We start from the raw sequence: 15449 nt of genomic DNA, 5'->3' as shown, positions 1-15449 counted from the left end.
TCGGAGAGGGCTCGGTAGCTCGTTCTCTGGACCGGATGTGGAAAGTCCTGGTGAGTGAAGCCAGGCAGACGGATAAGTCTTGGTGAGTGAAGCCAGGCAGTGGGAAAGTCCTGGTGAGTGAAGCCAGGCAGTTGTGAAAACCCTAGTGAGTGAAGCTAGGTGAAAGTCCTGGTGAGTGAAGCCAGGCAGTGGGAAAGTCCTAGTGAGTGAAGCCAGGCAGTTGGAAAGTCACGGTGAGTGAGCCGGGCGATTGAAAATCACGGTGAGTGAAGCGGTGAAAATCCTAGTGAGTGAAGCTAGGTGAAAGTCACAGTGAGTGAAGCCGAGGGAAAATCCAGATGGATCAAGGGTGATCGAGCATCTGGTGTTGAGAAGGTCAAGTAGGTCAAGGGAGTGACCGGATACTTGACACGAAGAGAAAAGTCCAAGTGGGTCAAAGGGATTGACCGGACACTTGGTGGGGAGTCTTAGCAGGTCAAGGGAGTGACCGGATGCTAAGCATGATGTACCAAGAGGTCAAGGTTGACCGGATATTGGTTTGGACTTGGTTTGGGCAAAAACCAAGACCTGGATCGGTCTGGAGACCGATCCACTGATACTGTGATTTCCTGATCAGGAAGCCTGATCGGTCCCCGGGACCGATCAGGGTACGCACAGAGAGTTGGGCAACTCTCTGTGAAAGCATGCTGATCGGTCTGGGGACCGATCAGCATAGAGCCTGATCGGTCCCCACGACCGATCAGATCAGCCCCAGACCGATCAGGGTGATGCCTGATCGGTCTGGCCCTAGCCGTTGAGAGACAACGGCTAGATTCTTCTGCTGTCTTTGGCCTCTGTTCTTCTCGCAGGTGGAAGCAGGCTATAAAAGGGCTGAGGGCTTCTACAGTGGAGTCTCTCTCTTACACTTCTTCTTCTTCCTCTCCTCAGCTGCTACCTCTTGCTTCTGTAAGAGCTTGCTGTTGCTGAGCTTTGCTGAGCTCTTCTTAGCTGAAGCTTCGCGTGAGCTTCCTCGGCTGGGGTCTCCAACAGTTGCTGCTGTATTTGGCCCGTGAAGTTGCTGCTTCATCAACAGCCGACGAGAAGGCAAGATTGTTTATTTTTTTACATTCATATTGTTGCTTCTTCTTGTGTATTCTTGTACTCCTATTCTTGCTGGTGCAAGAAAGATTGTGGCGAGGTTTCTCCACACAGAAGGAGTATATATATTAGCCGGTTCTCCGGGGGCTCATCCACCGACGGATTGATAGACTTCGTCCACCTTACGGACACGCCGAGGAGTACGAGTTTATCTCCGAACCTCGTTACATCGCTGCGTGTTGAGGTTTGATCTTCTTGTCTTTGTTTCTTTGTTTTATTTTCCGCTGCGCTAACGTCAACTTATAGAAAGAAATGAAGATTTGGGGTCGGCTATTCACACCCCCCTCTCTAGCCGCGACCATCGATCCTAACAAGTGGTATCAGAGCGAGGTCGCTCTTCGTTGGATCAACACCCGGGGGAGCACGAGCTAGAGAATGGAGTTATTTGGAGAAGACGTCATAATTCCACCTTTCTACGATCGCGACGACTTCGCGTTTTGGAAGGTAAGAATGAAGTACTTTCTTATGACTAACCTAGAAAATTGGAGGTGTGTGCAATTAGGTTTTACTCCTCCATTGGATAAAGAAGGAAAACTGTTGGAGAAGAAGAAGTGGACGAAGGAGCAAATCCACCAATCAACCATCAATGATGAGGTAACGAAAATCATTGAATTTTCTTTACCTAATGATGTTTTGTGTAGGATAGGTGGATATAACGATGCCAAGGAGTTGTGGAATAACTTGGCAAAGTTCCATGAGGAGAACTCCACTTCAAGTCATGAAGAGGAGTCAAGTGAGCCAAGTAGCTCACATCATGGAGGCATGGATTTAGAGGTTGACGGCTACTCAACATCTAAGGAAGAAGAGGAGGAGAGTTCCTCTTCAAGATCGGAGCAAGAAGAAGAAGCTTCTATCTCCGGAAGGGATGAAGAAGAGAGCTCACATCCATCCTCAACCCTAGGTAACTCAAGCCATTTAATTTCAAATAAATTACACATAATGTGCTTTGAGTGTAGGGAATTTGGGCATTACAAGAGTAAGTGTCCAAAGAGGGTTAGGAAGACTCCACCGGCGCCAAAGGTCAAGGAAGCCCAATACGCAAAGGCAAGGAGCACGTGATGTGCTTCCAATGCAAGCGAAAGGGACACTATAGGAGTCAATGTCCGAGGGGAGGCAACCTCACAAGGACAAGAGACCGAGCACGTCAATAGGGGGAGCTAAGGCAAACCCTAAGGTAACATTTAAGTCTCATTCTTGCAATAAGACACATGCTAGTAGTTTTGTTACAATTGTTAATAATGATAAGCATGTTAACTTTAGGAACCAATACATGAGCTTAGGAGCCAAACATGTTAACCTAGATAAGGATAATACTAGAAATGTCAACCCTAGAATTAACCCATCTAAGGCTAAGGAAAATCTAGGTAGAAATCCCAAATCATCTAGACATATGCCTAGGAATACCTCAAAGAAAAATGATAAATTAATGCTTGAGGTACTAGAGAAAGAAAATCAAGTCTTGAGGTCAAGACTTGACTCTCTAGAAAAGGCTCTTGAGGATTTGACTCTATGGTCTAGGGGTCAAAAACCCAAGTCCAAGGACAAGAAAGGTTTGGGTCACAAACCTAAGTCCCAAGTGGTCAAGCCCACTTACCATGATGTTCCATTCGATTATGGAACAAAACCTAGGACTAGGAAGACCATCACCAAGGTCACAAGGGAAGTCACCCCTAGAGTTGATCTTGATGAGACCCAAATGACCAAGGCTTCAAAGCCTAGGAGGGTCATTAGGAGGGTTGCTAGGGAAGTCATCCCTAGTGAATATTTAGTGAACCCAATGAGCTCAAATAGGTATTGGGTTCCTAGGAGCGTGATTTCATCACGCTAGATGAGTTAGGGTGTGTCAACCTTACTTAAATAGGTAGTTAACCTAATCATGGCAAAATGTGGCACTTTAGGAATTTTCAAGGTGTGATCAAGCCTTGAAAATGAAATTAAGAATTATTCCTAAGGTGATTAGAATGTGTCAACTACATTTGAGGAGTTCTCTTAGGTCAGTTTAATTGGCACATAGTGATCTAAATATCCTTGGTATATGATTTTAGGTCTATTACTCTTAGGAATATAGAACCTATGGAAAAATGATCAAAATTATCAAAAATGGCAACTAAGGCTAGAATTAGGTATTTCCTATACCTTTACATGTTATTTGCCATATATTGTTTGTCATATGCCATGTCATGACATCATATTTAATTTAGTATCATTTGAAATGTCATGATAATGCTTAGGTTATTTATATGTCATGCCTTAGTTAGAGTTTCACACTTTATGTCATGACATCATGACATTGGCACATGTTCCATTTATGATACTATTTTATGCCATGTCATCATCTCTTGCATTTATAATCAATGAAAATGATTTAAGGACTAAAACACAATTTGATATGGAGATCAAATTGTTGTTTAGAAAATGCATGAGAACCTAGTTAAGATGACCTAAATCCATATCTCACATAAAAATTGACTTGGATGTGTTTGATACACCTTAGATGTGTGTGAGATATTAGGATGATGAGTTAGGATCAAGGTGCATAGTTCTTATACCTAGATGAGCCTAATTCGAAATTGGAGGATCATAGGGAAAACTTGTGTATAAGTCATGTACATATAGTCCTGAGATTATGGTCATAAATTAAAGGGTTTAAAATCATTTTAAAATTGATTTGAAAAACCTTGATGAAGCTTTTCTAGTGATAGCATTCATCATTGAACAAGGTGATACAAAGATGAGTTAACTTTGAGCTATTTCAAAGACTTGTGAACTTTGTATCAAGATTGAAAAATGGAAGCTATTTTCATAGAAAATTATTTTTCCATGATAGTATATGTTATGAGGAATGTATCCTCAAAAATTTTACAATTTTTGAAATTTTCTGTGATTTTCTAGAAGTTTCTGAATTTCAGGAGAAGAAAAATTCAGAAATCAGAAATCAGAGGTCGTGGACCGATCAGGAGGTTCCCTGATCGGTCCAGGTCTATGTGGATCGGTCACTAGACCGATCCAGAGGGAGCCTGATCGGTCCGGTGACCGATCAGGGCGTGCCAACTTGCTGAAATTCGACTGGTTGTCTGAAATTTCAGCTCGGGAAGTGATGTTTTAGGTTTCTAAAGGTTTGCAATGGTCAAGGGGGAGTTGCCCTTTAGGGGGAATTTTACCTATTAGTCAAGGGGAGTTGACTTTTAGGGGGAGTTTTTACTCCTAAAGACTTGAGTGATATGAGATTATCACTAAGTTAATTGTTGGATCTTAGTATCAAGGGGGAAATTAAGAGTTTCAATGAAAGGTATGGGACTTTCATTAGGAAGAAACTCTTGACCTTGATTCACTCTTTTTGATGTGTGTCAAAAAGGGGGAGAATGTCTCATTGGAGTTTGAGGAAAATGGAGAATGTCTAGAGAATGTTCAGGGAAGAACATTGGAAAACCTAAGTTAGGTTATCGGGTTAACCTAACTTGATTATGGGTTTGATTATGGGTTTTGTCAAACATCAAAAAGGGGGAGATTGTTGGTGCAACCTTAGGTCAAGGTTGACCTGGTTGACCAGACTCGGGTTGACTTGACTCAAGTTGTGTTTTGATGGTTGACGAGTTATGTTTGACAATGTTTGACGTGAACAGAAAAGTTGTATCTTGATGATTGACAAGGATACAAGATTGGGAGATTGTGGGTGCAACCCGTGGTCAAGGTTGACCTGGTTGACCCGAGGTGAGTTGACCAGACATCTGGTGAAAAGTCCAAGCAGGGAGCTTGGCACGGGAAAAGTCCAAGTATGGAGACTTGGCACGGAGAAGTCCAAGTATGGGAACTTGGCAAGTGGAAGTCGGAAAGGGCTCGGTAGCTCGTTCTCTGGACCGGATGTGGAAAGTCCTGGTGAGTGAAGCCAGGCAGACGGATAAGTCCTGGTGAGTGAAGCCAGGCAGTGGGAAAGTCCTGGTGAGTGAAGCCAGGCAGTTGTGAAAACCCTAGTGAGTGAAGCTAGGTGAAAGTCCTGGTGAGTGAAGCCAGGCAGTGGGAAAGTCCTGGTGAGTGAAGCAAAGTCCTGGTGAGTGAAGCCAGGCAGTTGGAAAGTCCTGGTGAGTGAAGCCGGGCAGATTGGAAATCCTGGTGAGTGAAGCCAGGTGAAAACCCTAGTGAGTGAAGCTAGGTGAAAGTCTTGGTGAGTGAAGCCGGGCAAGGGAAAATCCAGATGGATCAAGGGTGATCGGACATCTGGTGTTGAGAAGGTCAAGTAGGTCAAGGGAGTGACCGGATACTTGACACGAAAAAAAGTCAAGTAGGTCAAAGGATTGACCGGACACTTGGTGGGGAGTCTTAGAAGGTCAAAGGAGTGACCGGATGCTAAGCATGATGTACCAAGAGGTCAAGGTTGACGGATATTGGTTTGGACTTGGTTTGGGCAAAACCAAGACCGGATCGATCGGAGACCGATCGGAAAGCGATCGATGTGCCTCTGTGAGCTTCTTGATCGATCGGGGACCGATCGGCGAGCCTGATCGGTCCGGGACCGATCGAGTCTGCCTGAGTTGGGCAACTCTGCGAAAGCGTCTGATCGATGCGGGGACCGATCAGCATAAACTGATCGGTCCCCACGGCCGTCGGATCAACCAGACCGTCGGTGATGCACGATCGGTGCAGCTGATTGAGACAACGGCTAGATTCTTCTGTCTTTGGCCCTGTTCTTCTCGCGGTGGGCGAGGCTATAAAAGGTGAGGGCTTCTCGATGGAGTCTCTCTCTTACACTTCTTCTTCTTCCTCTCCTCAGCTGCTTTGCAGTAGAGCTTCATTCTTGAGCTCTTTGAGCTCTTCTTAGTTGAAGCTTCGCGTGAGCTTCCTGGTTGGGTCAACAATTAGTATCTTGTGTATCAAGAGACATCATCGGTAGCGAGAAGGCAAGATTGTTTATTTTTTTACATTCATATTGTTGCTTCTTCTTGTGTATTCTTGTACTCCTATTCTTGCTGGTGCAAGAAAGATTGTGGCGAGGTTTCTCCACCCAGAAGGAGTATATATATTAGCCGGTTCTCCAAGGACTCATCCACCGACGGATTGATAGACTTCGTCCACCTTACGGACACGCCGAGGAGTAGGAGTTTATCTCCGAACCTCGTTACATCGCTGCGTGTTGAGGTTTGATCTTCTTGTCTTTGTTTCTTTGTTTTATTTTTCGCTGCGCTAACGTCAACTTGTAGAAAGAAACGAAGATTTGGGGTCGGCTATTCACACCCCCCCTCTCTAGCCGCGATCCTAACAATGTTCGCGCCGGCCATTGTTATGATCTTTGTGCTTCAGATGGCGATTAGTCCCTCTGAGGCTGTTGGACTCTGATACCACTTGTTGGTGCAGCGGGGACCGGCAAGAGGGGGGTGAATTGCCTGCAGAAAAAAATTATACCCTCCTCAAAGCTTTCCAACTCTTAAAATAAAGCAACAATATTAAATCAACTACAGAAATAAAAGGAGACAGAAATTAACCTGGTTACAACCATGAGGGTTGTTAATCCAGGGCAGTAAGAAAGCGCAGTATGAAAAACTCCTTCTCAGAAGGCGGAGAAGCCTTTTACACTTTGACAGCACAGTAGTTGCTTAAACAGAGATTACTAGAGTTGCTATTTCGTTCGTGGTCGTTGTTGTTCAATAGCTACCCGAGACCCTCTTTATATAGGGGTTCTAGAGTCTATCTATTAACCTGATCTTCGGGATCAGGTTTGACTAGAGAGGGATCGGTCGACCGATCCCTAGGTTCGGTCGACCAAACCTGCTGTACCTGCCCATCTTTCCGTCCAGGTGCAGTCTCTGTCGATCGAGCTCAGGTTCGGTCGACCGATCATTGTGTTCGGTCGACCGATCGGCCAACGGTCTTCCTCTACGCTGGCCCGATCAAAATGCTCGACTGAGTCTCTGGATGAACGTTGGTTCGGTCGACCGATCAAGGGGTTCGGTCGACCGATCAGTCCCCCAACGGCTGGCTTGCTGACGTGGCTTCTGACGTGTCACCAGCGGTTGGTCTTCTGAGGATTGGGGTTCGGTCGACCGAACCGTTGACAAGTCAACTCCAGTTGACTTGCTCCGGTTCGGTACCTTGGGTGATTAAGGCCCACCGAAATAGGGCTCACCCGAACTCAATTCCCGGCCTTCTCATCGAGCAGGCTTTCGTCCGGCTTCTCGTCCCTCGAACACCGTGCACGTTCTTCTCGCTCCACCGGAGTACTCTTCCGCAGCTCTCTCGTCCTTCGGACGCACCGAGCCCATCGGCTCCCTTCCCGTGCTGTCCTTCTCGCTAGCTGCGTCTTCCGCTCGACTTCCTGTGCTCCTAAGTTCCTGCACACTCAGACACAGGGGTCAGACAAAACGCAGGACCTAACCAACTTGGTTGATCACATCAAAACTACCACGGGGTCCAACAGGTTATAACTCAGTCGAGTGGCATGAGAGTCTGAGACAGACGCGAGAGCATGCTCGCTTATAACTCGCCTGAGTAGCATGAGAGTCTGGAACAAGCGCAAGAGCAGACTCGCTTATAACTTGACCAAGTAGCATGAGAGTGTAGGACAAACGTGAGAGAAGACTTGTTTATAACTCGGCCAAGCAGCTTGAGAGTCTAGGATATAGGCGCAAGAACAAACTCACTTATAACTTGATTGATCAGCATAAGAGTCTGGAACAAGCGTGAGGGTATGCTCGCTTATAACTCAATCTAGCGGCATCAGAGTCTGGGACAAGCGCAAGAGCAAACTTGCTTATAACTCGACTGAACGACACGAGAGTCTAAGACAAGTGCGAGAGCAGACTCGCTTATAACTTGGCCGAGCAGCTCTAGAGTTTGGGATATAGGCACGAGATTAGACTCGCTTATAACTCGGCTGAGTGGCACAAGAGTCTAGGACAGGCGCAAGAGCAGACTCACTTATAACTCGGCCGAGCAGCTTAAGAGTCTAGGACATAGGTGTGAGAGCAGACTCGTTTATAACTCGACCGAGCGACACGAGAGGCTAGGACAGGTGCAAGAGCATGCTCGCTTATAACTTGGCTTAGCGACACAAGAGTCTAGGACAGACATGAGAGTAGACTCGTTTATAACTCGACCGAGCAGCGAGAGTTTGGGATATGCGTGAGAGCATGCTCGCTTATAACTCGGCCGAGCGGCTCGAGAGTCTAGGACATAGGCATAAGAGTATGCTCGCTTATAACTAAACTGACTGACATGAGATTCTGGAACAGGCATGAGGGCAAGCTCGCTTATAATTTGACTGAGTGGCATGAGATTTTGGGACAAGCGCGAGAGCATGCTCACTTATAACTCGGACGAGTAGCACAAAAGTCTAGAACTGATGCATAAGCATGCTTGCTTATAACTTTGTTGAGCAGCACAAGAGTTTGGAATAGGTGTGAGGGCGAGCTTGCTTATAACTTGGTCTAGCAGCTCTAGAGTCTAGGAGATAGGTGCGAGAGCAGACTCACTTATAACTCTGCCAAGAGGCACGAGAGTTTAGAACTTTGTGTTGTAGGCATGATGTATGACATGAATGCCTTGGAGAGCGGGAGGCACAATGTACTTAGAGAGCTGGAGGAACGATGTATGACCCAAATGCCTTGGGGACTGGAGGAACGGTGTATGACCCGAACACTTTGGAGACTGGAGGCACGGTGTATGACCCGAATACCTTTGAGCTTGGAGGTACGGTGTATGACCTGAATGCCCGGGAGACTGGTCAGTATGTGACCCCAAATGCCTTTAAGCTTGGAGGCACGGTGTACGACTCGAATGCCTTAGAGAGCTTGAGGCACGGTGTATGATCCGAATGCCTTGGAGAGCTGGAGACACAGTGTATGATCCGAATACCTTGAAGACTGGAAGTACGGTGTGTGACCCAAATGCCTTTAAACTTGGAGGCACGGTATATGCCCCAAATGCCTTTGAACTTAAAGGCACGGTGTAGGACCCAAATGCTTTGGAGAGTTAGAGGCACGGTGTATGACTGGAATGCCTTAGAGAGTTGGAGGCACGACGCATGACCCTGATGCCTTAGAGAGCGGAGGCATAATGTATGACCTGAATGCCTTGGAGAGCGGAGGCACGATGTGTGACTCGAATGCCTTTGAGCTTGGACTTTCTGCTATGTTAAAAATACATATATATTTTGAATTTTAGACTTATTTGTCATGTTGGCTTTAGCGGATAATCTAAAGTTGTTAAATAGGGATGAATGAGTCATTTAGTATGATTGAGCTGTCGGTCGGGGTTACCAAGTAGAAGGCAGATTAAAATTTGAAGGCACGATGTATGACCCAAATACCTTGGAGAGTTAGAGGCACGATGTCGAAAGGATTTGCCACATGAAATTGCTAGAATTTACAATTCCTATAACTTGAGCTATTTCAGAGCTACCGATCGAATTGAAATTTTTATCCTTGGGGATTTCTAATCAGATGCCCATTTTGACTTTTGTTGATGGAACTTGACTTGCTAGTTGGAGGTAATTCATTTTTATTATTGTTGATCAGCGTTTATTTGGGGATGTTGGTCGGACTTTACGTGAAGGTTCTGATTGGATATTTGATTTCAGTGTCAGCTAGGCTCTTCCCACTATGTTCTTGAAGGAGATCAGCAAGAGGTGAGTAAGGATGATCCTTTATTTGCTTCTCCTGACTTGGCCATTCGACAAGGCCACTTGGCATTCTGATGGCATTCATTGGTAGCATAATGAGGAGATTGATGGTAGTCACAAAAATATCTATGCCTTTTAGGCAATGGCTGATCCACTTCTCACACTAGTCTCTCTTCCTGAACTGGTGGAAGATTTGGGCGAAGGTCTCTAAGGCGTCTCTATGGTGGTGGTGGTTTCGATCAGCTTGGCCAATCGAAGCTGAGATAGTCACCTCCTTCCAATCAACCTAGGCTTCCTCTACATTAATGTATTTGACCGTTTTTCCCAACAGGTCATCGAAATCCTTTTCAGGCTTTTGGACGAGAGCTCGGAAGAACTTTCCTTCTAAAAAGCCTTTGGAGAAGACACTTATTAATATTTTGGAAGTGACGAACAAAACATCTAAAGTCACTTAATTGAATCGCTTGATGTATGATCGCAAAGATTCTTTGGGCCCTTACTTGAGCGCGAACATACTCAGGTTGGTTTTATACCTCCTGCTGCTGGCAAAGTAGTGTAGGAAGTCTTTGTGAAAATCTTTAAAGCAGTAAATGGACTCGGCAGAGAGCCGGTTGAACCATATATCTTTGTGTCGAGCTGGAAAGAGTAGTAAGAAACATTCAACACTTAATGACATTCATGTATTGATGAAGGATGACTATGTTTTCAAATTTAAGCAAATGATCTTCGAAATCGGTCGCTCCTCCATATTCTCTTATCACTAATGGGCGGAAGTGGTTTGGCAGTTTATCGTCCAAAATTTCTTGGGAGAACGACATACTTATCCGCTTGGGAAAGCTAGTGGGCCTCAGGGCTTTTCCTTTCTTGAGATCCCGTGTAAGCACATTCCCCGTCGAAGAGGACTGGGGCACCTCCGAGCGGACGTTAGTTTCAAGTGACATCCGGAACAACACTCGATGGTAAGTTATTTGGGACGAAGGCACGGGAGGTAGGCTATTTTGATGTGGCGGTACTTGGTTGAAATCAGTTGGAGGAGGGGTCAGAGGGAACCCAGTCGATTCTTCCACCCGAGTCCCTCGCTTAGTGTGAGGGGTTGTCATTAACATAGCTAGGTTGTTTTGCAAAGGACATCCGACTGCTACTTGTTGTTGATGTACCAATCTCAGCGCTCGGGTAGCTATTAGCAGCTCTAAGTCTTCTTGTGACAAAGTAACAGTGGTGAGTCGTTTAGCCTCTTCCATCTCCACATTTCAGGTTTAAGCGAAATTTCTATAGACGACGTTAAATTTGATCATGTCTGAAAGATAGGAAGATGGTGTGTTGACTAAGTGGCTCTAATGTTGACCATGAGAAGACGAAGACCTTGGTGACGTGGACTAACCGACATGGTAAAAACAGGAACTAGGAGGAGAAAGCGTTAGTTACCGGGCCAGGGAGGGGGTCCCTGGCGTAGACACTCCGACGGTTAAGTCAGAACAGTAGCCGAACGAAATGGAGAAGAAGATGAACAGCTGAATAGTAGAACAATGGTTCCCATCCATATATGCGTGTATGCACGGATGTTTCTGCGTGTCAAAACGTACCTGACCATTAAAGAGGACCCCCTTTTTATACCACCTCTCATAACCTCCGCATTAATGAGGCGACAGAGAATGTACGGTGTCAGAGTATGTTGGGTGATAGAGGATGTACAGTAGCCTTCCCATGGTCGGAAGAAGGTTTCGTTGCATGTATATATCAGAATGGTAGAATATTTTCTGATAAGTAGTTGTTATTCTTTCACATGTTTTTGTGATTTTCTGATAATATTTTCTTCTAGAAGGAGTCTGACCGACTCTATGGCCAATCGGATATATGTTGAGAACCTTGTATTAGAGAAGTTGAGAGCTAGACTCCGTATGTCTGACCGACCATGGGGTAGACAGACTGTAGACTTGGAGCTCTGTCTCTGTGAAGTGGGGAGCTGAGCCTCATAAGTTCGACCAACTATGGGGTTGACCGGCTATAAACTGGGTGCCTGCCTCTGCGAAGTGGGGAATTGATCCCCGTAGGTTCAATCGACGTTGGAGTTAACCGACTGTATGCTAAGAACCTTACCTCTGCAAAGTGGGGTGATGAGCCCTATAGGTCCGACCGACTCTAATTTCGTCTGGGTTTATGTTGGAGATTCAGCATCCGCTCGGACAAGATGTCCGTTCGAACAAGATGTCCGATCAGACATTATGTCGGGGATTCTAATGTCGACGGTTCATCTTGCATTCATCCACTACGTTTGAATATAGAGTCCGTAGTGAGGTGTCTAGCATGTCCAATCACACCTTTAGTCCGATCAATCAGAGTACTCGGTGGTGACACTTGACTCATTTCGGCATAGCACTGATACGACCTAATGTTTCACTAACTCTAGAGGACTCGGGATCCGATCGAACCAGTGATCCAACCAGTCTGCCCAATTAATCGGCCAAGATATGCGACCGTGCTAGTTCAGAGGGTTGACTCCTTAACTTGGACCCGATCGAACCAGTGATCCAACCAGTCTGCCCAATTAATCGGCCAAGATATGCGACCGTGCTAGTTCAGAGGATTGACTCCTTAACTTGGACCGTTACATTAATCAACTTTTTTGACATCAAACCCAACTTAGAAGGTCCCACTTTATTGGTCATATAAGATAGATTCAATAATTAAGGTAAGTACTGTTAACATACAGTTCGATGCTAATCACAATGCTCTGCTCACATTTCTTTCAAGTAGAATTAGAAAAATTTACGGTCTCCTTAGAAATGTCGAAACATGGAGTTGCGAGAACTCGCAGCGCCTGTCACGGAGGCATTTTTTTAAAACAAAAAGATGAACTGAGACAGTGCAAGGCGGCAAAGCAAAGGCAATTTGGCACCAAAAGAGCCACAAAAGAAACAGTATAAAAATAGCATCCATCTCTCTTGGAGTTTGGTTGTTACATGGCCTCCAGGGTGTGAGTGTGGTATTGAAATCTGCTGCATGTGTATTAGGTAGCAAAACCACTGCCCACTTTTAATTCAGGACCCATCCCTGGATTCCTGCCTTTCTTCCTCTTCTTCCGTGCCACCTTCCAATCCTTATCTTATTCGTGTATGATTTTGATAAAAAAAAAAAATCTGCGTTTTCCATTCTGTTCGTACCAATTTTCAATTACTTTTTCACCATGTTGAGTTTTAAATTCGAGCCAGGGTTAACAAACGCAAGCAGAATCTTAATAGTCGTTTCTCTTTGCATGTTCTGCTGCAACATGCCCACTTATGACTTATCAACCCACAGCATATATAAATATACTGCTTCATTTCTGTCAATAAAAATAATGCATCCATCTGTCAGCATCTCATTGCAAGGAAAGAACCAGGCAAGCAGAGGCACTCATCTTGCATTATTTTTATTTCCCTGGGAAAAAGTTTTTCTTTTCTTCTTCCACCAATTGTGTTTATTATTTATTTATTTATTGAACTAGAAATGTCCATCCTTCTTGATGTGATGTTTAATCAGGACGTGATTAGACCAAAGATTTTGTAGACTAATTAACAATGAGTAGTAGTTTTCAGCTATAAATAGCCTCAGGAAAACACAAGGTCTTGTGCGATAAAAGGTTATTTCAATTCGTAGTAATTAATGATTATTATTAAGAAAAGCTGAATCAATCATTTGAAAGGAAACACCATGCTGAAATGAACAATTACTAGTTTTACATGCTCTCAAGTTTAATTGAAGTCCCCTTGCAGCTTATAACTGAAGCATATCATCATCCTTCTTTTGTTTCAGTCTCAAACCATGTCTCCGGTTTGGTGACTCATCTTCCTCTCTTGTGTAGGAGCAGATGGCCTGCAATGGAATGGCCTCCTCCTCCTCCTCCTCCTTCCCCTCAAACTTCTTGTTCCAAATGCAGACTCCCTATGAGGAAGACAGTCACCTCGTCCCCCCTTCCAATTCCTTCCTTTCACCCAATCTCCAAGGTGCTTGTAATTTGTGACCGCAATTTGATAATTTTCAAGAGGCTTGAATTTGTTGTCTCTGATGATTACAGGGATGAGTCCGTTGCTGGGGAAGAGGTGTATGTCCTATGATGAGATGCTGAATGAGGATGAGTTGTCGGACGACGGGTCGGCGGTGGGGGAGAAGAAGAAGAGGCTGAACATAGAGCAAGTGAGGACATTGGAGAGGAACTTTGAGTTGGGGAACAAGCTTGAGCCTGAGAGGAAGGTGCAGCTGGCCAAGGCACTCGGCCTGCGGCCCAGGCAGGTAGCCATTTGGTTCCAGAACCGGAGGGCGAGGTGGAAGACCAAGCAATTGGAAAAGGACTATGATGTGCTCAAGAGGCAGTTTGAAGCTATCAGGGCAGAAAATGACTCCCTTCTTGTTCAAAACAAGAAGCTTCAAGCTGAGGTACAACTTTTAATTGCTTTCCCACTTCTAATTTTCTCATGCATATATATGTTTTAGTTTGAGTCTTTTGAGGAAGATTCCTTCTTGTGGATTGGTGGAACTTCCCATGATGATTAGGCTAATCATGATCTGAAAAATCCTTCTTTTTTTTGAAAAAAAAAACACTTTTTACTCAAAAGAAGAGTTGATTGTGCAGATTTTGGCACTCAGAGGCAGAGAAACACCCGACCTCACCATCAATCTCAACAAGGAAACTGAAGGTTCTTGCAGCAATAGAAGTGAGAACAGCTCAGAGATCAACTTGGACATCTCGAGAAACGAAAACCGACTGCCTCCTCACCCAATTTTGCCTTCCTTGCAATCACTCAATCAACCAGAGATAGACCAGTTCCTGCACCACTCCTGCAAGCCAGAGTTACAGAGCCCGAAGGTTGAGAACGATGCCCCAGAAACCTGCTTCGGCAACTTGCTCTGCAACATGGGAGATCAATCTGTATTCTGGCCATGGCCAGACCACCACAGCTTCCATTAGTCTCCATTCATGGTGAATTGTGAAAATTACTGCTGCATTGACACTGGTTATATTTATTACATTGTTTTGCAAACTTATCTTCGGAGTTTTAAGCCATTGATGTAGGTAGGAAAATGTCGCTTCTTGTGAGAGAGGGACTTCGTAAGGAAATAAATAAAAAAAACATCTTTGATGCTTGTAGATCTTTCCATTCTTGAGATCTAAAAAGATGGTCGACTTTAAATCTGTGCTTATACGTGGGAATATACTGCAGAAACTTGATCATTGAACAGTTGAATTCATGAAAGTTTCAGGAATCCGAAAAGTATGCACAGAAAAGGTGTTTCTGGGAGAGTAAAAAAGCATCTCCCGACAGTACTCGATTTCTTAGACATGTAGAAACAAGTGCCAGTGTCAGATCATGTGACTCCATGAGAAACCATTGCTGAAAATTTACAGTCGATTGGATTTTCATCCCGTCTCTAGACTTTTCTCCTTACCTGAGTGATTACTGAGAGGAGACGAACATCAAGGACAAGAGTAGACATTAACTTCCACAGATTACTTGTAGCTTCAGAGTTTCTGTTCTGCAAACGGCTCAATTGCAAGGAGTACCAGACAATTAATTGCGAAGCTTGCAAAAGTTCAAGGAGGAACGGAGTCAAAGATACAGCTCAAGGGAACACAATTCCTTGCACCCCTCCAAGAGTCAGAATTGGGTGGCTCACACATCATTCAGTCCACTCATGCATCCCCTCTATCCTTGGTAATCACTCA

At 44.8% G+C, this 15449-nt stretch overlaps 1 protein-coding gene across 1 annotated transcript; it reads left to right on the top strand.

The window, feature by feature from the left end:
* Positions 1-13461: 13461 nt before the first annotated feature.
* LOC122025449 (homeobox-leucine zipper protein HOX21-like) lies at positions 13462-14875 on the top strand. The gene is made up of 3 exons (XM_042584255.1): positions 13462-13731; positions 13803-14161; positions 14358-14875. Exons 1-3 carry the CDS (start codon positions 13596-13598, stop codon positions 14691-14693), a joined length of 831 nt encoding a protein of 276 aa, XP_042440189.1. The 5' UTR covers positions 13462-13595; the 3' UTR covers positions 14694-14875.
* The last annotated feature ends 574 nt before the right edge of the window (positions 14876-15449 follow it).

This window comes from Zingiber officinale, chromosome 9B (assembly GCF_018446385.1).
Source record: "Zingiber officinale cultivar Zhangliang chromosome 9B, Zo_v1.1, whole genome shotgun sequence".
In the NCBI taxonomy this organism is placed as follows: domain Eukaryota; kingdom Viridiplantae; phylum Streptophyta; class Magnoliopsida; order Zingiberales; family Zingiberaceae; genus Zingiber; species Zingiber officinale.
This window is presented reverse-complemented; position numbering and strand designations above follow the sequence as displayed.

Excerpts from the sequence above, each read along its gene's own strand:
- LOC122025449 (XM_042584255.1), top strand. The coding sequence starts at position 13,596 with ATGGCCTGCAATGGAATGGCCTCCTCCTCCTCCTCCTCCTTCCCCTCA. Across the intron at positions 13,732-13,802 it reads CCTTTCACCCAATCTCCAAG|GGATGAGTCCGTTGCTGGGG; the intron begins GTGCTTGTAATT and ends TGATGATTACAG. Across the intron at positions 14,162-14,357 it reads ACAAGAAGCTTCAAGCTGAG|ATTTTGGCACTCAGAGGCAG; the intron begins GTACAACTTTTA and ends TTGATTGTGCAG.